The following is a 26,305-nucleotide window of genomic DNA, read 5'->3' as shown; positions in this document are numbered from 1 at the left end:
TACCCCCTTTTACTTAGAATTTAAGGTTAATTTTGATGCATTTTCACTATATTTCAGTTATTGCTAAATGGATTTGATTCAGACTTAAAATAGATGTTCCACCTTATCACCCACATCATGTGACACAAGGTGCATAACTCTGACACCAACTTTTCATGAATTATGCCTCTTTTTACTAAGAATTTAAGGTAAATTTTGATGCATTTTCACTATATCTCATTTATTACTAAATGGAATTGATTCAAATAAAAATAGATATTCCACCGCATCACCCACATCATGTGACACAAGATGTATAACTCTGACACCAATTTTTCATGAATTTTTCCCCCTTTTACTTAGAATTTAAGACTAATTTTGATGCATTTTCACTATAATTATTATATCATTCTGATTGGCTTAGAGCCAGAGGGAAGTAACCTTTTTTTTTAAACTTTTCTACAGAGTTACTTCGCCTTATATTCCATGGATTAGTCTATTTTTAGAAATTCTATTTTTAGATTTTCAATATTTTAGGTATTTTTCTAACTTTTTTATTATTAGTCCTGTGTAAAAAGTGAAAAAAAACATTTTTCTGTGGTAACATGTGTCAGTAACACACTTTTTTGTATTCATCTTTAGTGTATCTCTTATATTAGAGATTTTCATATTTACCTCATCTCTCATCCTGGGCATATATAGGAGTGATCGCCCTGACGTCACGCATCAACACCTGTTTATCTGGTGGTGGGTAAAACAAAATATTTTTACATCGTTTGTGTATGGGATCGGAATTTTCAATTTTTAACAACTTCTTCGTTCATTTATGGATTTTAAAAATTCAAAAAGTTTTGAAATGCTTACGATTTTCATATTTTCTTATTTAAATATCTTTTGAAAATGAATAACCGTTTTAAATGACATATGATTTTAATAGCGGCGTAGCGATGCTCCAAACTTTTAGAAAAAACACTGTAAGTTAAGCGTTCATAATTAATCCATTTTATTTCGAAATAATGATTAAAAGTTATCAATAAATTGCTTGTTTTATATCCTTTCCATTGATCAAAAAATTATTGATATTATTTGTATTTAAAGAAAGTTTAAGCCGTTAGAAAAACATCACTGTTAACAAAAAAAGCATGGACGCTCGGCGTCTGCCCACCCGACCTTTGTCTTATCAGTTCTAAAAATAGAATATACAACGGATTTGTGTACAAACACGATCTCTCCTATACTAGTATTACCTATATGTGCCGAGGAATCCGAGTATGAAGTACTCCAAAGATGAGTAAAATTTTGTTTTAAGTATTAAGTTTTTTTTTTACGTTTTATATTATTCTAAGTATTTTTTAAAAAATTTATGGTTGATGGTTGCCATTCTTCTGTGACAAGACCCTATGGTGGGGATTTAAGTCACTCCTGTGACAGTTCTAGTTTGTTTTGATTTTTGGATATTTTGTTACCATGCAAGCATTTAGACATCATTTTAAACTATTTTAAAAGTTCATTTGACATAATTTGTAGGAAAATTGCTGTTATTATGTTTAAGCAAGCATCTTCAGTGCTGTTATTTTGATAACAAATTAAACTTGAACCAGATTTGTATTTTTTTTGGGTTACATTTTGTTTTCAATTTTAGTATAAAGTTTGTTTAATTTATTAGGTCAGTAGCGAACTTGGGTCTTCATTTCACGAATAACCACCTATAGCTGTGGTCAAATAAATAGCGTATGTCAAACATTCAGGCAGGTGGTAAAAACTATATTCATGACAAAGTATTAAAATGAAGAATCTAAATACGGACAATGTATTCAAAATCACTAACGTCCATATTTACTCTTAAGGTCATAACTTAATTTAACTTGTGCTATAAATATTTCTTTTATTTAGAGAGACCATTTTTAAGGTTTACAAAACCTTTGATTTTATTCTTCAGGGGTAAAAAGCTCTGTGGCCTAAGTTTAAGATCTTTTTACTTGTTTTGTTTTTATACGCCCGTTTGAAAAACGGGACGTATTATGGAACGCCCCTGGCGGGCGGGCGGGTTGGCGGGCGGGCGGGCGGGCGGGCGGGCGGCGGTGTCCACAGACCTTGTCCGGAGCATATCTTCTACATGCATGAAGGGATTTTGATGAAACTTGGCACAGTTGTTCACCATCATGAGACGGAGTGTCATGCGCAAGAACCAGGTCCCTCGGTCTAAGGTCAAGGTCACACTTAGAGGTCAAAGGTCAAATTCAAGAATGACTTTGTCCGGAGCATATCTTCTTCATGCATAGAGGGATTTTGATGAAAGTTGGCACAATTGTTCATCATCATGAGAAGGAGTGTCATGCGCAAGAAACAGGTCCCTAGGTCTAAGGTCAAGGTCACACTTAGAGGTCAAGGATACAAGAATGAAAACTTTGTCCGGAGCATTTCTTCTTCATGCATAGAGGGATTTTGATATAACTTGGCACAAATGTTCCACCAGCATGAGGCGGAGTGTCATGCGCAAGAACCAGGTCTCTAGGTCTAAGGTCAAGGTCACACTTAGAGTCAAAGGATACAAGAATGAAAACCTTGTCCGGAGCATTTCTTCTTCATGCGTAGAGGGATTTTGATATAACTTGGCACAATGTTCACCACCACGAGACCGTAGTGTCATGCGCAAGAACCAGGTCCTAGGTCAAGGTCAGTCACACTTAGAGGCCAAAGGTCAGATACAAGAATGACTGTGTCCGAAGCATTTTCTTCTTCATGCATGGAGGGATTTTGATGTAACTTGACACAATTATACATCATCATGAGACGAAGTGTCATGTGCAGTTACCTTCTTTAGAATTACTTCCCTTTGTTGTTACTATAAATAGCTTATATTGTAATTTTCATTACTAGTCGTAGGGAAAATCGAGACCACTTTCTGTAGTACAACATGCATGCTACATCCAATTTTGAGGTGTATTTTGACCAGTCTCTACCTGGTAAAGATTTTGTGAGGACTTAACATTTTTTTTTTTTTTTTTTTTTTTTAAGATTAACTTCCCTTAGTTGTTACTATAAATAACTATATTGTAACTTTTTTATAATTGAGCATAGGGAAAAACCAAGACCACTTTTCTGTGGTACAACATAGATGTTACTTTCCAATTTTAGGTGTATTTTAAGGTATCTCTACCTGGTAAGGAGTTTTTTTGTGAACTAAGAAAAACAAAACACTTAGTTATTACAAAAATTACCACAAAATTAAAATTCCATTTGCAAATACAGGTGCTAGAGTAAAGAAATTTGCTGTGACGGGCGTATATTGTGACATTCTTGCACTCTTGTTTTAATTTAATATCAGCTTGCAGTTTAAGTTACCAAGGTTAATAGTTCAAACTTGAAATAATGCTCAATCCCCACCTCCCCTTCAGACATGAATTTGCTGATAGGGACTCATGATTACATATACAGGCACAGTTTCAGCTTTTGGTTTATTTTCTTGCCAGGGTTCTGTGCCAGTAATAATGCTTGTTTGGTTATGAACATAAAATATATTATCCTGTTCGTAGGCTGAATTTAAATTAACATGGTAGAATTTTGTATTATGTCTCTAACTGTACAGATCATGTGTAATTATAGAAGTAATAGCATTTTGAACCTTTGAGTCTATTTTATTATTTAATGTGCTCTCTGCCTTTCTTCAGCAATCAAAACATCAATTATTTTTGGAAAAAGTAAAAAAATTAAGTGACCTTCTAACTTGAATGCTGAAAGAACATGTCATGTGACCAACAAAAAATGCAGGCCTCTGATCTAAGTAAATACTGAAATGCAAACAGTTTGGAGCAGTATTACGGTTTTAATCAAATAAATGTTATTCTAGTGGTTTATTATATCATGAAGTGCATTTTTGTGTATTTTTGCACTGACATTGGTTCAAAAATGTGAAGTTATAAAATTTGCTTTTGGATTACCTTGTACTCTTTTAAACTTTATCTTGAGAAAGTGTATTGTTAATCAACATTTAATGTAAAATTGGAAAGATGGCTTTCTATAATGATCAAAGAACAAATTTGAATTTAAAATGACCATCATTACATTGCAAATTGTGACGGGACATGAGGCCTGTTTGACAATGTTTGCTTGAAGTTTAGAGGTAATCCACAACTTTATTGGGCGTGGGTCGACATTTTGAAGTATCGTAAGCAATATTATTAGCGTGATTGTTGACCAAGTGGATAAGAACAGTTTGATTTTGTGAAAATATTGCAGTTTGAAAACTAGCGATTGGTCATTTCATGGCGGGATATACGTTACTAATCGGAAATTTGAAAGTCTTATCGTTATCTAGTCGTGAACCTTATTTGAATCAATGTCAGAATTACAGTCTTATAGTGTAGTCGTGAACCTTATTTGAATCAATGTGAGAATTACAGTCTCATGGTGTGACACATATTTTTTTTGTTATTTAACATGTGATGTCTATTTTGAGGAAAAAGTTCTGGTTTAAAAAGACTGTGGCAAAATTCATAGCAATATATCATTTTGCTGCTACCTGAAATCAGGTGTGAATCGTTAGTTATTTTGGATACAAGGGATTGTTTAATTGTCTGCAAGGTTATTGTTCTGGGAATAAGATTTTTATCATGCCTTCTGATAAATCTGTAAAATTCATGATTGGAACATTAAATATATAGTTACAATGACTCACAAAAGCTGACAGCATAATTTATGATAGCCGCAGACAAAGGTATATATTATTTTTGGAGTTCATGATGAAGCTGGAAAGTATTTTCATGCTTTAAGATAAGACACAGAATATTTGACATGAAAAACGAAAAACCCACATCTGTGAAATAATCATTTTCACATTTGAGTTATATATTGTACCATTATGATGTTAGGACAGAATGTCATTTTAAATATAATCTTATTCTGGATTAAATTTCTTCTATTTTGGAAGCTTTTGAAAGTAATTTTAGGCATCACAACAGTTGCAATTTATTCGTTACTAAGTAAAAGTGACCAGAAGGCCAATGGAAATTGTTCCACTGTAATTTAAAGTGCCGTAAAGTTGAAGGAGTTAGTTACCCAGGGCTTGAACCTTGGAAAGATTGGAAGTACTGATAAATTGGACAGGAAATTCAGAAATTAAATTTTGCTTTGAAGATCTAGATAAAAGGTAGTCTGGCAGAGTTCTTACTGTTACATCTGTAACATTGGGATAAAAGCAGATGTTAGTATACAGTAAGGATAATTATTGGTACTGGTATATAGTTTGTAAAAAATATCTTTTTAAAGGTGCTCTCTAAAAAGGATTTTATTTCTTTGGTATGTAAATGACATTTACTAATGTTACATTCATCTGTTTGTCCGTTAATTCAAATTATTTTGAAAAATTATGAGATGAATTTTGTTCGATTGAAATTTAGGCCATTGTTTTTATGACATGTAAACAAGCTAGACAATCTTTGCAAAATGTTGTTTGGGTTTGAATGATTCTGTTTAATTTTATAAGAACTGGTGGTTGGCAGAACATGATCAGTGGTTATTTCCTGCAGCTTGCTAATGGAACAATTAGCCATCAAGGGATTTCAAGTAACAGATTCCGTGACAATACCTTCATTATAGCTATTTTTTTCTGAGATTCCCAGAGTAATGACCATATTTTTTAAGTAGGATAATTGAAGCAAAGTCAGGAGACATTTTCTTACTTTTCTAGACCTGATATAGAATACAAGTGTGACTTCAATGGCACATGTCTTTAGTTATGTACTCTTCATTCATGTTTTATGTCAGGAAGATTGGTATTACGCCTTTGAAAGCATAATAACTCATTGGTTGTCCATTCTAGGCAAATTTTCTGTTATTGTGTAAAGCTATTTTTTACTTACATTTTTATATCGGTTAAGAGACTTGCCTGTGTCAGAAGTTCACTTATAACCCTATGATGAGTAAATAATGATCAAAGAAAATTTCAACAAAAATTACTTCTTACATTTCAGAAGATGTACTTTAGTGATACAGTGATTAAATATTTGATACAGTTATTTTGGGATAGCAGTTGAGGTATGGTTGCCTATTCTGGTCCATAAATCACTATAGAGTCTCCATTCTTTGGTGCATTCACCTTTGGGTAAGGTTACTTGATAATTGCCAGGTAAAGGTAAGCTACTCAGCTGGCAACTGACCCCTCGATCAGTCACTACTGGGAAAAAAACCTAATATATACATAGGTTCATTTTGTAACTTTGCATCAAAATGTACAATTCTTTGACTAGAAATGTTTACAGGAGGTATCATGTGTAACTCTTTTAATGAAATATTTCTTGCTACATCATCCTTGCAACAGTTATTGCCATAGCAATACCAGCTGTACAAGGTGAATTTTTACAACATATAATTAATTATTATTGCGCAAGGTATTGTGTTTGGAATTGTCTGAGTGAGGCGGTGATCAATAGGGAGATCTGCTTCCTTGTATGGTATTCATTAGCAACAGTGACTTTGCTCAGTATGTCTATTGATTTTAACGGTATTATATTAATTGAGCAATACTTCAAATTAAAGAGCGACACAGGTGACTCACTGTTAATAAGAGGCTTGCATGTTGCAAGACAAACTCTGGCGGGAGATTGATTATTCTTGGATTAATTGGTTGTGTCTGCGGGGTATTGTTGCATTTTCTAGCAAGTAATAATCATTACAGTAGTAATTGCTATTTTGGAATTTTTTTTTTTTTTTAAATTTTCGATTTTGTTATTTCAAGGTTGTGATAGTTTCACTGTATTTGGTAATGTTTTTCTTTGTTATTGCATAACATTTTCAAGTACTGACCTCCTGGGTACATCTAGCATAGTCCGAGCTTTAATTATCAAAACAAATTTGAAGTTAACAGCTTTTACTACAATGATTCTACATGAATAAGTAAAATGTTAAAAACACCTTTAAGCGATTACATAAAATCCAATACTTGAAACACAATTGAAAATTTTAATATTGAAAGGCAGTTTTAATATTGCCGAAACAGTTACGTATTTCTTAAAGGACAGTTTCAGGTCATGAAATTTTGAAGATCTTATCCTTGTATTAAAGATTACAGATCGAGCGTTTTAGGATTTATTTTAATCCGACTTATTTTCAGAGATATCTACATTCTCTTTGCTTGTTCAAATATTTCAGTCACCGAATTGTAGCATTCCAGTCACTATCTCGTATTTGAATGATAGACTGTGTTAATGTACAGTCGCGGATATATTAAAACATTTCTGTTCGAGCATCGTCATCACAATAAACATAGACATTGATTATTTGGAAGGCGTGGATTCATTTTCTTGCTTATTGTTTCAGACATGAAAAGTTTGTTTGAAAATGCAGTATGATTAAACATTTTTAATAACATGATGTTAAGTATCTTTTCTGTATAGAATTGATTGAACGGTGACAGGCTCCGCCAATGTATTATGTGTTATTAATGGAAGATTACATTAATGAACTAAAACATTATTTCTTGGACTACATAAATGTAGAAAATCATTTGGAATGAATCGTGTGAAGCAGTTTGAGATATTTATTATGGATATTCATCAAGTTTTTGAGGCACTGTGTTTGAGGAATCGTAAAAAAGGAAATGGCCGCAAAAAGAAAATTACAAAAGGTGAGGTTTTTGTGATTGAATGATTTCAGGTAATTCATTTTGATTTATAATTATTGCAAGTGAGGTCACTAAAACACCCCACCCCCATAGATGACGACACAGTTTTTCTTCTTTACAGAATATGATATTTTATTTCAATCATTTAAATTCAGGATAAAGTGAAGGGACAAAAAATGCTATTTTGTTAAAAGCATCTTATTGTCACTTGTTTCAAAGTATTTAGAGTGGATTTTGACAGTTTTGTATATATAATAATCATGATTGTGCAACCTGACACACTGTTTTGTATAGGAGGGTACTTTGTCTCTGCATAGTTTTTGCCGCCATCAAAGTGCTTGTTTTATTCGTAGTGCTGTTGATTGTCATGTCGTCAGATATCCCACATTGTGATAATCTACTACACCTGCAATATTGCTGCCAGATAATAGTAAACCACTAATACAGCTAAAATCCTTCACAAACAAACAAAATCGGGTATCGCTTTAATCATTCTAAAAGCTAGCCGTTAATCCATATTTAACCTAGCTCAAGAAGAAAAACACTAGAACTAAAGGAATTTCATGCGTAAACGCCTCTCACGATGGCCTCCATTTGCATCGCGCTGATGACAATGATTGTGATGCCTCAAGAGAACTTCTTCTCGTTATATTTCAGCATAAAAACAATATTAGTTGCTAATGCCGACAAATTAACACCCACACATATGACACTAGAAATGACATTAATCACGATAAAAAACAGATTTCTGAGACAAAATGAAATTTTGCCTGATTAATTTTATTATCTTAGCAAAAACATGGTGTTTTATTGATGTGTCCTACTTTTAAATGTCAAGTAGCATGTTAGTGCTCATTAAGCCAAGGTCGTCGATCGGAGAGAAAAGCCCATAGATGGAAATTAAGAAGTACATAACTGTAAAGTTCCTTGCACTACTTCTCTAATCTTCCCTCTTTATGGCAGCATGTTTCTTTTAGAGCTTCCTGTCAGAAAGGGCAATAGAAGAAAAACAATAAGCAGATATTGATTCTGCGGGTTTTTCTTTCCATTCCTTTCTCGAAAAAGAGTTGATCAGTAAGAATGTTGCATGGAGGCTGTCATGATTCATACAACATTGTACAATTTAAACTGGCAAACTCTATGTAAAAGCTTGTCTGAAAGCTTATATCCAGTCTACAACGTATCATTTTAGTCACTTGTTTGCTTTTGTGGTCATGAAATTCGCTTTGAAGCTTGAAAATCCAATCGATTGACTCAGTTTGTAAACATATTTATAATCGATTGTTTGGTAAACTTGACCAGATACCAACTTGACATAGTAGAGAATTGTTTATCTTTGTCAAGTATCGGACACGGCAACAAAATGAAAGTTTGATCGAAAACGGAGAACCCTATCAGTGCTTATTGGAGACCTACTATGGCCTGAATGTTGGAGCAGCCTTGTAAATTGGGAAAAAGTTACAATTTTATCACATTTTGTTGAACTTTTGCCTGATTGTTGCTTACAAACTTGGCGATAAAGTAATCATAAACTATCATAATTTCATGAAACAACTTAGGTAAATTGTTAGTGAAACTTTGATAAACTTATAAACTTTGACAAATCTTCTCAATGTGTGACCAGATTAAAAAATGGAAATTATAGTAAGCATTTACATAAAGGGAGGTCATTCATGACAATAATTAATTCATCTAAAAGAAAGTAGTTGTCATGCAGATCGTTGGTAATGCAGTCTTTGAGTATTTTTATGACACAGTTTTTATGTGTGTTGTCATATTAAATTGGATTTCATCATAGAACAGCCCAGGATTTGATTTGTTGACAATCAGTAACCTATATGAACATTATAGAGCTATCAGTTGCAAATGAAAAATGTGATTATATCCAGTTTTCACTATACTTTTCAGCTTGGAAATATTTTGTTCCACAATAGAAATCTAGATTAATTTTTTGTTATCGCTCAATGAAAAGAAATCTTTAGCATAGAACCAACTGGTAACATTGTCGTAGATACCAGGGACCACAAATGGTTGTGCAGAATTTGTCAAGACACTTGGGTGGTATGACATGCACACTTAAACAAAATGTAAACAAGTATTTTCCATTAAATAAAACAGTAGTTAGGATGTACTGTTAGGATGTCACTATTAAAATGATAAACAGATCTTCACAATTTGACACCAGATAATGAAATATAATGACATATCAGTGTTTAATATCAGGGTGTGCCTTTATGTAGTATCATATCATTCATAACCCAAAGTACATCAACAACTTTAATCTTTATTAGTTGTTTATTTTATATTAGTTTACACAATCTGCATTAGAACTTTACTTAATAGTTTAAACCCAAATTAGCACATAAATATGATATATTGTATATAATTGTGTAGTTACAATAGGATAGATAAATCTAAGTATGAAGTTCTGTTGGAATTTTGGATAAATATCAAGGTTTTCCATTCATCATTGAACACATCATTAATTTTCATGATCATGAAACTGTGTTTCTCAGGTAAGACACCTGAATGATATATCTGAATACACTATAAAACAGCAAAATAAACAGCAGTTTTATGGCAAAACGTATATAAATACCTACTTTAATTAGATATGCACATACCATAGATTCATGACTGACCCAGGAATTGTAGAATCCTCATTATTTGTAATTCTAAAGAAATAAATCAAATTTTACTGTTTTCAGTGCAAAACTTACCTGAAAAACAGAGCCTGACATCAAACATTGACATCAAAATTTTTGCTTTTTTAGACAGAATTTCAAGCTTTCTTGCAATTTCACTGGTTATAATACAATACTGATAAAATATGGGACCTGTATTCATCAACATTTAAGTTTGAAATTTAGATTAAGACTTTAAACCTCTAAAATTCAAATTTCTATGACTTCTATAATAAATCTATGTTGGTGAAACTTTGCATGGCTTTTTGTTATAGTATATGCCATATGCAAATGTAAGTAAGTTCCGCTGGGCCAATTCATAATGAAAACAGAAAATGTACAGAGACTTGCAATATACACATCATGATCTTGTTATAGAATTGTGAATATATATGTATTAAACATGATGCATTTAATGTACTTTCTCTTGCTCTACAGCAAGTAACACCATTTCTTATATTTCTTTAATGATTATATTTTCAGAAATTGAAGCAATAGAAGCTTGTCGATGGCTGCGAGAGACTGGATTTCCTCAGTATGCGCAGCTGTATGAAGGTAAGCTACATTTTACATCATTGACAAAATGAATATATTGAGAGTACTATTCAAAAGATGATTGAATAGCAGTAGTTTACAATGAATATCTCCTTCAGTCAATTTCCTGTTATTCCTATAAATGCTTTGTAATATCGGCAGTCAGATTAGCAGCACATTCTATGAAAATTGTGTGTAGGTGTAGATAGATGTAACTGAAGATACAAGGAAAGTACTTTGAATGCACACCTGGAATCATTGGACAGTTGTATTAGAAAATTCCTGATGATCAAGAAGCTGGTCTACAAAACCTTTACTCAAAACCTTTCCGCAGTTGGAGAATTTTTCGAGATTCATCTCCTGGTATGGTAGCTATAATGGGTGACAGTGAAATTGCGTGTTTTGAAATCTGATATGTGGGTAAAGTCTTGAATAAAGCCTGAAGGTCTTTAGTGTGATTATGGTGTACTGTTTGAATAATGACAGGAAGGTCATGTTAAACACCCAACACACAAGGATTGGTAAATGTTTTTGAGCTAATTATATTATCCGACAATGAAGACCATGTTCTAGGGTAGGGGTTTGAGGTGACGCACTCAGTTAAAAGATCTATTTGCACCCAAAGTCGGGTCATTCTTTAGATCCATCACTTAGTTCATGGGGTAACTCGTACTTACAGTTAACCGACATTAACTTGTGGCCATAATGATTTAAATTGAAACAAAACCTGTATGGTACTTCTTGTACAGTGATGTGTAGATGGCTGTTCACTTTTGTACTCAGTACTCTTAGTTTCCGGTGAATTTTGATGTCACTAAGTTCTTTCAAATGGCATTCACAAGGAGTTAATCTTGCTTCTTAAGAAGAGATAGTTAATATTTCCTCTTTATGTAGTTTTACCAAAATCTCTTTAAGCATGCTTGGTAAAGTTATGGTTTCAACTCACTTTCTGTATGTGAAAAGCAATAGTTTGTCATTGAGGGACATATTGTTGAGCTTGATAAAATAATAGATTGCTTGACACGACCATTAGTAGGTGGACACCTTGTTTTCATGGAATTTTTGATGGTTCTTGGATGTACTCAATCAAATATAAAAGGATGAAAATTGTGTTAATAATGTTGACAAGATATAAGATTTGCTCTAAAAATAGCTTAATGTTACGTCAAAAATAATAATTGCTTCCCAATTACGCCTTTTGCTAACTATAATTAACGTCAAGTGTATGCTAATTGTTTTTCATATTTTTTCCCTAATAAGGCCATAACATGTTAATGTACTAAATTTAACTATCACATGCAGTGTTCAACAAGGAAAGTATTTACAAGTGTTGTATTATTTTTTCCGGAATTTTACATGCGATATGAAATACGGCCTTTGATGTGAAGGGTTTGTTTGTATGGTCGAGTTCTTGTCTTTCATGTTATTCAATTTGTACGATATACAGGGATTTTTAAAGGATTAGGCATTCAATATTTAAATAATAAAAGCTGAAGACATTGTGTCAAGTTATCAAAAATTTACCAATAAAGGTTTGTAGCTAGGATTATGGAATTAGAGCAGTGAAAGTTATTTTATTGACATGGTTTTGGGCAATGACTTCCAAAGTTTGTTTTTACCCAGTTTTAATGTGCTGGGTATCGGATTTTGAAAAAAGAAAAAGGTTGGTGATTCTATGTCTGTTTATTTAGAAGAAGTCAGTCAACTTTTTAAAACGTAAAAGTAATGAAATCACTATGCACTGTAAATTTACGAAGATTCTTTTTCAGTCCAATGAATTCCTGCATTATGTAAGTGTTATTAGAAAATAAAAATATTTCTTAAATGTTGATTGGTCGAAGATTTTTCTGTATTTTCCTGATTTTGCAGGATTCAAGGGGATGCATTATCACTTGAATTAAAGATAATTATCTCTATGTAAAGGAAATGAAAACAAAGACGTTTAAGGAAATTTAAAATCCAAACCTATGTGCTTGGGGATATTTTTCTTGTATTTCATTCTGATATGGCAAATTAAGCTTATTCAGTGATCTTTAGTTAGATAACTTTTCCTTCAATTGATATACATTTCGTAGATTTCTTATCGGTCATACACAAATATTATTTGATAAAATCTTACGATATGTGATATTTAACCAGATATGTGCACTATTTTCTTAAGCCGTTTGACATTCTTGTTAACCAGTTGATATATCGAATACAATTAAATAGTTATTTTTTGCCTCAGTTTGGTGCTCAACAGAATATATGTAACTTTTGTCAACGTAATTGTGGTGAAAAAAAATCGTATTTCATGTCATGACCGGATGTTACGATTTTTTATATAGGAAAGTGTTCTTTAAGTAATTATGTTACCTATTAGCACAGACAAAAATAAGAGGATGTTAAAGAAAGATGTAAATTTTTGTTTAATCATGTAATTGTGGTTAAATTATCCGGTTGTTTCGGCAGAATATCATGCAATCTTGCAAGTCGATCTTCAAACATGATAGTCATTTATGGAATTATATACAACTTAAGCAGGTTTGTATGTTATTTGATAATGTAGACTTCTTAAAATTCATGATTTGTTGTCTTGTAAGTTGAACTTGAAATCATGGAAATTATTTGATATGGACAGGTAAGCAAACTTCTAACAGTTAAATATTGCCTTTGTATATTAACTTCGAAATATCATTTTTAACTCTTTTGTTTTAGACTGACTAATCTCTTTATTTTCATTCCAGCCAAATAGAAATGAAAATAAGCATTGAAACTGCATGCACTTAATAAAATATATAAAGATTTCCAGCATTGTAAAATAAAATTGTATGTTGGAGTTTTTCACTTTCAAAGATATGGTGAAAAAATTGGATGTAAAAAAATATAAATTTTTACCAAGAGCAAAGAACTTCCTTCAGTAGCTATTACAGACAGACAGATAGTTTGGCTGCAGAAGTCAGCTTTGCAAGCAATCTTTATAAATTATGCAGGTCTGTTGCAGAAACTGCAATATCAATACTTTGTCTTTTCAAGGTTTATTGACTTCAATGTTTAATAGTTACATGATTTTCTAGCTGGATTAATACAAAAAGGTGGGTGTTTGTCAATGAAAACTTTGTACGGCAGCTGTTGAATCACATTGATTTTCCATAACCGCCAAGCTGATACAATACGTATAACAGGGAGATATTGGAATATTAAACATCTCTCCTTCGCCTCGCTTCTTGTTCCCATGTCCTTGTTTGGATTCTGTTGCTTATTTTTTATGGAAGCGTTTCGGGAGATGTTGAAGATGTTGTTATATACATTCGTGCAATGTCGTCAAATTTAAATGGAATTGCTATTAGCTGTTGGTATGTAAATTTTGCCTTCATTTGTTTTCAGGTGCGTAACTTTGCTGCAGCTTTTCCTGATTTGCATATTGTCTGTTAAGTTTGAACATGTATATAATTAAATTTATTTTCCTCTGCATTAAATTATGCATAATGATGGCTATAGTGTTGCTTTATTAGGTAACAGCTTCTCCAAGCTTTTCAAAACTGTATTCAGTTTATTTATCAGATACCTCCAAAAGCTAAATCAGGATTGGTTTGTTGCATTTTGTATTTACATGATATCCATTGATAAGCTACATTTAACTCTGTTGGAACTAGAACAATATTACTGTTGACGAACTGGGTCTCATGAGCATTACAGGATGATTTTTCTAGGAATTGTTTTCCTTTTATGTGCATTAGTTCAAAAAGTTCACTGTAGGATGGTTACATTAAATTGACCCAAAAAGTTTTAGTACAGCAAATTAGAAAATGATCACTAACGTTACCTGAGTATCTTGCTGCATCTTGTTACACAATGTAGATTTCCTTAAATCTTGTAATATTTACTAAAAAGTAAAGGTTGGTAGTTAAATAGGTTAATGGAAAACAGTTTTTTCAAGTGGTTCTTGTAACATTACGGACACTAGAAAAAGTAGGATTGGAGGTAGGCGTATCTACATTTTTGTAAATATTTACAACTCTTGGACAGTAAAGATAGATTTGAACTTTATAAAGCACCTACATGTATGAAAGATATCAGCTGACCATTTGACCAAATTCTTGTTCATAATAGCTAGTTTCTTACACTTGCAGTTATTTGAGAAGTGAGACATTAGTCACATAGGAGACTCGTGGGTGTTGATGATGTTGTAACCATTGGCAGATTGGTCATGCCCTCTCTAAAAACAATAGTAAAATCTTGAGTGTCATCTATTTATATGACAGGAAAGAATATCATCCTCTTTCTGTCTTTACACAATTTACATGATAATGTTTTTTAACATGTGTACACGTGATGTAAAATATGAGTTTTCAAAGTGGTTGGATGTGTTTGCCATGTCACATTGAGTTCAGGGAAAGTTCAGTGCTTATTTAGACAAGTTATTTGAAGATGGTAGATAGGCATACTTATTTGTTCAAAAGAAATCTGACAACAAGGATTTCTTGTTGCTGTGACATGTAGCAAGAAATACTACAAATGTTGGACAGCCAATCCTGGCAACCACTCCCATTCATGCACCATTTGGTACAAATTGCCACAGAACAGCTGGTCAAGTAATATAGAGAAAACTTAATTTAAAAGTATGTATTGCATGGGTGAAAGTTTTCCGTATTATGACGGAATTCCGTATTTTGGACCTTCCCAAAGGTCATTTTTCCAAATCGTGTAAATCCGATGAGATTTTCGGGGGGGGGGGGGGGGGGGGCATCAAGTCAACTCGTCCCGTTCCCGTAGCCATTGTTCCAGTGCGGTCGTCTATCAATGGCAAAATAATGGCATTCATATTTTCCAGGATGCTAAAAATAGCGCTGATTGCAACACTTGCATAGTCCTTTTCCGTTAGGAATACCGTATGTAACATTATTCTATAGCCGAAAATAACCGAACGCTGGCGATTATTCATCCAAAAATAGACTGTAGATCGGTTATTTCCGCGGATATGAGTGAAGATTCTATTTGAAATTTCCGTGTGTAACCGTTTGTAACCGATGGTTAACGAATCATTTCAGCACGCGTGATACTTTATGACCTCCTTATACGACAACCAAAAACCTGTTGATTACGGCTAATCGGAGGCAGAAATTTTCGATTGTTCACAATATTGGAGAAAATGACCGATCTGACCATCATGAAGTTTCTACCAACGGATTAAAACACCAAGGAGATTGAGAAACAAGCCAAGAACAAAATTTAACGGCGATGGCAGTTGTCCGAGTTAGATTCTGAGAGGTTGAAATGGTCTGATAGTGAGACCTAGAAGGCTAGATAGATATTTGATGTGTTGCATATTGCACAAACGATTAATTACAAATCCAATGAAAGAAAGGTATCAGACTTCACTGCGAGGACGGCAAACACCAGAAAAAAAACACTCGAGTTGTGAAAACTGAGGTGAGATGATTTTTCGTTATCTGTTTATAAATGCTTAATCTATATGGAAGATGTACTAAAACTCACAAGCATCCATGACAAGTATGCTTCAAATTCAAATAAAAATAAGGGTATTAAACATACTCCAAAATACTGAAACACAGTTTTTAACAGTGTTACCTGAACTTCATACATTATTGTATCCTTAATTCAGGCAATTTTGGCATGGATGTGACCCCACCCTCTTCCTTTCTTCTGTCTTCTCCTTGCTTTACTGGCCATATACACTGTTGCTTGCTGGGACTGGTCTGTTAATTCAGAGTAAATATTAGTTTAGCTTTCCCTGAACTTATGAGCCCAGCAGCAAAGTGTCAGTTTAAACCAAAGAAACCAATTTCTTAGGGGAACCCATGCCCAATTTTTTTTTAATATATATATATTTATATGTCTAAATTTGGGACTGTTCTTGATGTCTTTTATGGCTCTTCTGTATAGTTTTGTATGTCATTTAATATTTGGTCCATTTGTTTACTTTCAGGTTCTGCCGGGTTCTTCTAATGGTACTAAGAACACTGAATCTATGCAAGACAGGGTGGATAAACAACATGCCATAACCAGTGGCACATACGTAAACACACAGCATTGCCAAAAGTTAGAAGGATGACCTAAAGAAAAACCTTAAAGGACAGATCTTATCACTGTATACCAATGAGGCAACAAACAATAACAATGATAAGAATTTGAATGTAATCGCATTGTATATTGTGAAATAATGTGGAAATAATAAAATTACAAATTAATTTTTGAAAAATAAGGTCTTGAATTGTTGTTTGCAGAAGTCTCCAAAACTGAAATACAGAGGACTCTACTTATCAGGAAAAGCTTTGTACAGTACTTGGAAATTGCTGTATTTCAGGAGCTTCCGGGGGCCGCTGGCCCCCTGGACCCCTAGCCAGGGCTTTGCCCTGGACCCACCGGGGGCCCTATCGGCCCCCAGGCCCCCAGATATTTCTTTCAGTATTTTCAGTTTTTCTAACTTTCACCCATGGTATTGTAATATGAAAATATATGGGAAAACATCCTTTTAAGGTTTTGTTTCACTTAAAAGACAATATCACACTGAAATTGTTTCCATTAAAGAAACAAAAACTGGCAGATAAAGACAAAGTATTGCTATGAAAAATTCATTGGAAGTTTGAAAAGACGCAGGTTGACAGATGGGTAAACCCAGTTTTATGAAGACACAAGACAATAACACTATAATGTTACTTTGAAGGAGGATGTGTATGATTAATATGTAATGACGAAATGACTGTCACACAATGGTGACAGAATCGCCGCGGCATAAATTAGTAAACTGGGTATAACTTCTGTTGATTAGTCATCTAGAACGACCAGCTGCTCTAGGATAAAAACAAAGGAGAGGCTGGTACCCATAAAGCAGAACTGGTACCTGAGTGAAATGAGGTAATCGCTTCTTTAACTCAATCAATGAGGTGTCTTATTGTCTGTGGACTATTATTGTCTTCACTATAAATGCAAACAAACGTAAATGATTATAGGGACAATGGGGAATGCTGCACCTTTCAAGAATTGAACTGCTATTGCAAACTAGTGCCAAGATTGCACACAACTAAAAAGCTGCAGAGGGTAAAAGAACAATTTACTGATTAAGCAGATATATATATTTAAATATAGTCTCATTTAATTCCTCTCGGGATGTTTTGGAGCCAATTGTTCTCTTAATAAACATAAATGTAGACATTGACGTAAGAAATTGGTTAGCCAAATAGCTACAAGTACAGCTTTGGGAAAAGAACAATAAAGTAAATACAGAATTCACTGACCGGTGTGGTACATATTGATGAAAGGCTTTAATGATTGTTTACATTGACCGATATAAGGACAAAATGTTTACTTTCTTCCAGAAATAATTAGATATGGCACTGTTTTCATGACTTGCTTTTGTTTTGATAATTCGTGGATAAAACTGGACACTCTTATGATTTTTTTTTTTTCAGTTTATTTACCATATCACAATTTATTATTTGTCATGGTTCAGGTACATTAAGGTACAACAGTATAAATGAAACATTTCCATGTACAGGACTAGCACGTACACTCAATATTACTTACAAGAACTGTATAAACCAGTGGAATGTAGGACGTTTTGGCCCGGACCAGTGATATGGAGAATGAGGTGTGTTTCATTGCCGCAAACTGAGTCTGCTATTATTATGTCTCCCCAGGAGACATATTGTTTTTGCCCTGTCCGTCCGTCCGTACGTCACACTTCATTTCCGAGCAATAACTGGAGAACCATTTGATCTAGAACCTTCAAACTTCATAGGGTTGTAGGGCTGCTGGAGTAGACGACACCTATTGTTTTTGGGGTCACTCCGTCAAAGGTCAAGGTCACAGGGGCCTGAACATTGAAAACCATTTCCGATCAATAACAAGAGAACCACTTGACCCAGAATGTTGAAACTTCATAGGATGATTGATCATGAAGAGTAGATGACCCCTATCGATTTTTGGGTCACTCCATCAAAGGTCAAGGTCACAGGGGTCTGAACATTGAAAACCATTTCCGATCAATAACTAGAGAACCACTTGACACAGAATGTTGAAACTTCACAGGATGATTGGTCATGAAGAGTAGATGACCCCTATTGATTTTGGGATCACTCCGTCAAAGGTCAAGGTCACAGGGGCCTGAACATTGAAAACCATTTCCGATCAATAACTAGAGAACCACTTGACCCAGAATGTTGAAACTTCATAGGATGATTGTTCATAAAGAGTAGATGACCCCTATGGATTTTGGGGTCACTCCATCAAAGGTCAAGGTCACAGGGGCCTGAACATGGAAAACCATTTCCGATCAATAACTAGAGAACCACTTGACCCAGAATGTTGAAACTTCATAGGATGATTGTACATGCAAAGTAAATGACCCCTATCAATTTTGGGGTCACTCCATTAAAGGTCAAGGTCACAGGGGCCTGAACATTGAGAACCATTTCCGGTCAGTAACTTGAGAACCACTTGACCCAGAATGTTGAAACTTAATAGGATGATTAGTCATGCAGAGTAGATGACCCCTAACGATTTTGGGGTCACTCTGTGAAAGGTCAAGGTCACAGGGGCCTGAACATTGAAAACCATTTCCAGTCAGTAACTTGAGAACCACTTGACCCAGAATGTTGAAACTTCATAGGATGATTGAACATGCAGAGTAGATGACCCCTATTGATTTTGGGGTCAGTCTATTAAAGGTCAAGGTCACAGTGGCCTGTTCATGTAAAATCATTTTTGGAAATAACTTGAGAACCACTTGACCTACAGACTTAATAGGATGATTGGACATGCAGAGTAGATGACCCCTATTTATTTCGAGGTCACTTGATCAAAGGTCAAGGTCACAGGAGCCTGAACAGTGACTTGAGAACCACTAGGCCAAGAGTGTTGAAATTTATTGGGATGACTGGACATGCCAAGTAGATGATCCCTATTGCGGCCAACCATCAGTGTCTCTTTGACTTTTGCTCCTGACCCCTATTTACTTCTTGCCTATAGGACTTTGCATTGGGGGAGACATGCGCTTTTTTACAAAAGCATTTTCTAGTTTTACTTGGTTTTGAAGGTTCTTCTTTGAAGCTTGATAAAAGTTCTTGATACAGCCCCATGCAACAAACACACCTTCCTTACTTCCTTGTCCTTCCTAGTCGAATCTATGCTTCAGTCTATTGCCACATTGGTCAACTGTCATCTCGAGAACCAGCTCCTATGACAAGTCTTTTGACCATTGGCTCAAAATGTGTATAACTACACTGACATCAAGAAGCAGTAAACCATTTTTTGCATGTTGGTGAGGTGTATGTCATCCATGGCTTTGAAGATTTGCTGCAGCATCATCAACTTGCATCATGTCCCAAGACGTCATTGGCAATTTTTTGTTATCTCTGTCATTGTTAGATCAAAGCCACACATATGGAGGTCATAATCAACACCTAAAATAATATTAAATTATTTACCTAATCACTGTTAAGTGTGCCGGTGTCATCCATAGACAATAAAACTGTCAATCAGTATCATAAGGCAAAATAATTAGCATGGCTATTTTTAGATTTTTGACACTTGCACTGAATAAACTCTTTGAATGACCACACAATTAATTGATAATAATTCAAAGTTTTCATTATTTTGATAATAGATATTTCTTTTTCATTGGTTGCATTTATAAATATCAAGAAAAAAATTCACATGAAATAGAAAATTGTTCTTTTTCACTGTTAATTGATTTATCTTATGATGTCAGAGAGTGAAATTAAAACATTATATATGGGTCATGGCTGTCAGTGTCGGAGCAATGAAATATTGTACAAGTAATGCTAATCGTCTTTGAGTTGTCCAAAACTACGTAATTAGTGCATGTACGTAATCAGATGCGGTGTTATTGTGAAACAGTTGTTGCATAGTCACATTCTGCAATTAGCTTTGCATGTATTTGCACGAAAATGTCATATTAGATCAATTCTATTTAAATTGGTTTTCGATAACAGGGCAAAAAATTAATTATGGCGACATCATTTCTTTGGATGTTATATTCTGACAGAGTTGTGGAAATTGTTTTATTGTTTTGGGTGCAAAAATATTTCAGAGGTTTGTGAATACATTTTATCTAAGCTTTTGTTGAATGTTTCTTTGTAAGTTGTTTTCACGCCTTTCAAACTATTGCATTATTGCAATTTGATCTAGTTACTGTTTATAATTATAACACTGGTATTGAACATTCAAATTTCCTTATTCAGATATGTTCGAATTTTGTCATGTGATCAATTTCAGGTCTAAAAACTGTTTCATTGATGTGATGGTCAGAAACTGTCAAGAAAAGAGCATGACTTGTATTCTAAATAGTTTTCCTGGAAATCCTTGCGGAATGTGACAATTGTTGTGGCTGACTATGACAGCGTTTCAAGTCTATTTTTGTAAAAGCATTTATTGCTAGTCATGATTTCATTCAGAAAAAATATTGTTGATACAATTATCAGCTGCTTTTGTACACTAATAGACCCTCTCATGTCAGAAACATGTTTTCACCACTAGGAACGGCTTTCTTTTTTAGTTTTTGCGTCATCTTTGGTAGCATCTATGTCAAGGAAAGCGGAATTGCGTGTTGTTTTTGTTTCGATTTTGGTCATCAAGTAGTATATAAACGTTTTTAACTTCCTGAAGATTCAGTCACTTCTATGACTTCCAGTTGTTTGTGATGAAAATCTGTTGTAAGCTAAGTGTAAGCACATTGTTGATGCAGCGCTGGCCTTAGTGCAATGTCTTTGATAATTAATACTATGTATAATTATAGTTCACAATCATCTTGGTGGATGTTATATAATGATTACTATTAGTTTGGGAGCATAGTTCACCAATATCTTGGATATTGAATTATGATGATTAATGAAGATATGATGTTAACTGCTAAGTTCTAATGTGTTATTCAGTTGCAGGGTTTAGTGCTGTGTAAAAGGCTTGAAACCTTCAACAATGATTATGCATCTATAAACAATTTGCAGTATATGATATAATTTTATATTTTTCAGATGGTCAGTTTCCACTGGACATAGAATCTGTAGAGAAGGACCATGATTTCCTGGACAAGGAGGACATACAGTCGCTGTTCAGGTAAAATATCTTCTAAACATCTTCTTGAGGCTTCTTGATATAAATATCAAAACAAAATAGTCAGTCAGCCCCAGGTTTCTTCTACAGAGGGTAAAAAATATGCTTGAGTGCTCTGAATATATCATTTTACTTTATTTTTCTTATTTTGCTTTCTACTAACCCCAATTTCATAAAATATTGACAATAGTATTTAGGTTACAATTGTTTATATTCGTCATTCTAACACTACAGAGATAAGAAAATAAATGTTACATCGGGTATCAGGTTTTCTCATTACTTATTCATTAATGAACTTAAAACAATGAAAATGAAAGTCTATATATGGACGAAATAAAGAGTTCTTTTGATCTGTGTCCGATTATATTACTGTGTTAATGAAATTGAGTGTTTTTTAACAAAATATGTAATCAGGCGATTGATTGGTTGCAAATTAGGTTTCTTTGTTTTCGCTGTTTATGAGTCAATAAAAAAAAAGTCAGTCTTGTAATTTGAAAGGTTGTTCAGTTACTTAGATACAAGAGCTTGTTCTGTTGAAAGTAAGTGAAGAAATTGTTTTCTTGAACTTGAAGGATATACATTTCTTCACAGATGTTACTTTCAATTAGGATTTTTGTAAAAAGGTAATACTAGACTTTTATCATCCTCTTCTTATACAGGTAATCATTGTAAAGGTATTTTAAATGGTTGATTTTTTTTAAAGTATTTTAAATACTTTGTTTACAAAATCCCTTTCTTGAAAAGGAAAATGATGAAAAAAATCAACAGAAAATCAAATTTGTTTGTTGGGGTCGTGAAGGTTAATAAAGAGGCAAGACCTCCAAAGTTGACAGTTTCCTTAATGTTGACGACTATTTTTGTGTCACGTTTTCTGGTCGGCTATATCAGCTTCCGTTTTGATCATTTTAGATTACCATAGTGTCATTGCTTCTTGTTGAACATGATCAGGAATATAAATGACCACTTAAACGTTCAGTCAGACTGGACATTGTGTGACATTTAACATCCTGACAGTATAATGAAGTTCAGGTTTTAAATTGATGAAACAGGAAGGTACGATGAGTGATGAATACAGTTGGTGAGACTTGGTTTGATAATGTTGACTAACATGATGATGTGCTGGTGATGATGATGACAATGATGTTTCGATGATTATGATGATGGCAAAAATGTATATTAAAGAAACAGTATGAATATTATGAACTGTGATAATAATAAACAAAGTTGAACACCAAGCAAGATGTTCTTCTTGATGTTGGAAAGGTCATTTTGATTAATCAAAAATAATTTGCATAGAGAAGGCGTGTATCTTAAATTAGCATCTTTCGTAATTTAAAGACTGCGTGTTCTACATCAGGTTCAGATTACTTCTGTATAAGAAGACTTGCATGTTAATAAAATCCCCTACGTGATGATTTCAGCATATTCTGTAAGAAGGTCGTAGTAGTAGAATTAATGTCATTAAGGTTAATATGGTATTATAGGATGTTCATTGGTTTCTGTGTAGGTTCTGCAGGAGAGTCTGATATTAAAGTCATCGTATGTAGGTGTCCCGGACAACAACAAAATATATTGCACAGACTTTTTAAATGTCATGAAGCTATAAGACTTGAATGTATATATTATCATGGTATCACTTGAAAATCAGTTTTGTCAGTCATTTGTTGTTCTAGCAAAAAGCTCTTATTTAGCCTAAGTTTAGCCTGCTGGTGGCAAGTGATTCTTCCTTTGCGACCCGTGCAGACCAAGATCAGCCTGCACGTCCATGCAGGCCGATCTTGATCTGCACTGTTCGCTATAATTTTCAGTGAACACTCATTTGAAAAGTAAGTGGGCAGGCAGTTAACCTAACAGGTGTTCCTGGATTCTATACACAAACCTGTTCTCCGCAAGTAACTGTCAACTTCCACACATGAAACAGAGGTGGAGGACAAATGATATCAGACACAATGTCTTATATCAAATAATCAAGAAAGAACATACGCCCCGCCTGGGGATGGAACTCGCAACCCCGAGATCCATAGATCTGCGCTCTCCCTATTGAGCTTGAAGCGGGCGGGTTTTGACAATGTTTACCACTTACTATAACTGAGGGTTGCTTTAACAATTTTATCAGACAGAATAATGAAACAATACATACTTATAAATGCTGCACAATATATTTAGTGTCCATGACATTCTTTATTTAATTTCTTTTGCGGCTGTTAAGGATAAAACAAGACATGGGGTATCTTGGATTTTTACATAGAAGTTGACCATTTCCCACATACCTCCTTTATAGAGATGGCAATTTTTCATTTCAGCCTGACTCTGTTGAAGTGTCACATGTTCTTTACATCTAGTGACCATTTGCCTATTTCAGTACAAGCGTAAATTGTTTTTCTATAAATATATGGAGTATGTAGTTATCTGCAGTTACAGATTGGAATGGACTCGTTAAGTATGTTGACAATATATTCCAGGGGAGCACTGTTTGTTATTGATGGTGAAGAGTTGTTTGTCATGGTAAAACATGGTCATTTTCGTAAAACTGAACAACAGATTCTAGGTTTCTCATTTGACATGGCTGTAGGATGCAAGTTTACATTTTTATTTTGTGCATCTTTTTTTAAGGAACAAAGATTAATTTTTTGTACTGGACTTTGTCTTACATTTCATTTCGATGGTTTCGGTTTGTTCTTTGGTATCTAAATGCAGAGTAATAATTCTATAGTAAGAAATGTAATGATCATTCATGTATAGACTTAAAATGTAAACTTGTGAAGTTTCCTGGACAGGTCACAGAAATGGGCCTATTTATTAAAATGTTAGCATACATTTTAGATAAACAGATTTTATATGAATAAAGTCAGTCACTGGGACAGCAAAGAAAACAGACATTTGTTTCTAGTTTATGTTTTATTTAAACTAATGTATTGAAAAATGGCTTCAAGATACGAAAAGATTAAAAATAAAGATAAACAATCATTTGTGGCCTTTGAAGCTTGGTTTATTTTATGGATATTTTTAGTTGATGTTTTATCATATAAAAACAAAAAAGATGTGGTTTTCTTTGTTTCAGTTTAGTTATAATTACTTTAGGGACATTCTTTACAAGGTGATTTAACTGTGGACATTTTGTCCCTGGTCTGGTTGATCTGGCAGATATTGATGGTCATCTAGACATTTGATTGACAGGAAGTGACAGAAATGAAAAGTTCCTGGATCTCAAGTATTTGAGAAACAGTCATTTTTATAGGGGTATTGCCAATACTGGTTTAGCTGAATAGAATAAACCTGATGTTGTTGTTGTATTATATTCCATATTTTAATGGAAAAATGGATATGGGAGTTTCAAGGGATATTGAAGTGTGATACACCTTTCTTCTGATTGATGGTACACCAAAAGTATAAGCGGTTTATGTGATATTTTATTGACCACTCCTGACTTACTGGACTTGAACTATAGCAAACATTATCTGAAATTTGACCAGTGCAACAGCTTGTATAGATTTCCTTCCAGATCATTTTGTTGTCACATTTACTTGATAAATCAGTACAGAAATACAGGAACTTTCAAAAATGTTAAATTGTCCATAAAATGCAGGACACAGTCCATAAAATCTGTTTTGTTGTTCAGTTGATATATGCCAATCTTAAGGGAATTAGTGATCTTACTGTTGCATGCTTTGACACCTAACTGGGCCAATAAACATCTAAACTTTATTTTAGTGTCCTGCAATATTATTTTCCTACTATTATTTAAATAAGTAGGTAATTGAGGGCTGTAAATTATATGACTTGATTTTTATGTTCTGTTTTATTACTTAATTATTTAACTGACCAAAATGAACTCCATTGTTACCAACATGTCAATAACTTATGGGATAAGTAAGAGTTGTGGCCCTTAGGGTAAACTTGATTGTAAAAAATTAAAGGTTTTATGACAACATGTAATATGAACATGTTCTTTTTGTTCATCACTTTGTCTCTTCTCTACATGTGATCAGGTTAATGTCCCCGTTTTAAACATTTTAAAGATTTTTATCTTTTGGAAGTGTTTTTTATTGATAAAATCTGGAAAGTAAGTGAAGGAAATTACTTTTTTTGCCATTTTTGATTCTGCCTTTGAAAGTGTTAAGTGAAAACAATGAATTGAGATAACTTAAAAACTGACTATACAATGACATTAACCTTTCTGTTCAGTGCTAAATCATTGTCAGTTCTAAATTGTTGTACTTCAAAAGGTAACACTAAAAAAATGAAGAAGAAAATGTGCAAAAGGAAATTGAACCTAAAGCAGGATTTTGTGTTAGTGGAAAATAATAATGTTGACCTGGTATTTGTAAGGTATGATGTTTTTGTTTTAATTTGGTAGTTTTTATATTTTTTGCTTTAATTACTGTAAAAATTTCATCGCCTCAACGCAAAAACT

General features: G+C 33.6%; 1 protein-coding gene across 2 annotated transcripts in view; it reads left to right on the top strand.

Moving 5' to 3' along the window:
* The window catches only part of LOC123556589 (uncharacterized), a 171,680-nt gene that overhangs the window by 132,155 nt on the left and 13,220 nt on the right, over positions 1–26,305 (top strand). For both annotated transcript variants that reach the window (XM_045347419.2, XM_045347420.2), the window contains 2 exons: positions 10,768–10,839; positions 21,813–21,894. In XM_045347419.2, coding sequence (XP_045203354.2) covers positions 10,768–10,839; positions 21,813–21,894 — 154 coding nt within the window. The remainder of the gene's footprint in view (positions 1–10,767; positions 10,840–21,812; positions 21,895–26,305) is intronic.

The sequence above is a fragment of the Mercenaria mercenaria genome, chromosome 5, assembly GCF_021730395.1.
Source record: "Mercenaria mercenaria strain notata chromosome 5, MADL_Memer_1, whole genome shotgun sequence".
NCBI lineage: Eukaryota > Metazoa > Mollusca > Bivalvia > Venerida > Veneridae > Mercenaria > Mercenaria mercenaria.
Note: the sequence above shows the minus strand (reverse complement) of the source record. Positions and strands in the feature narration are given on the sequence as shown.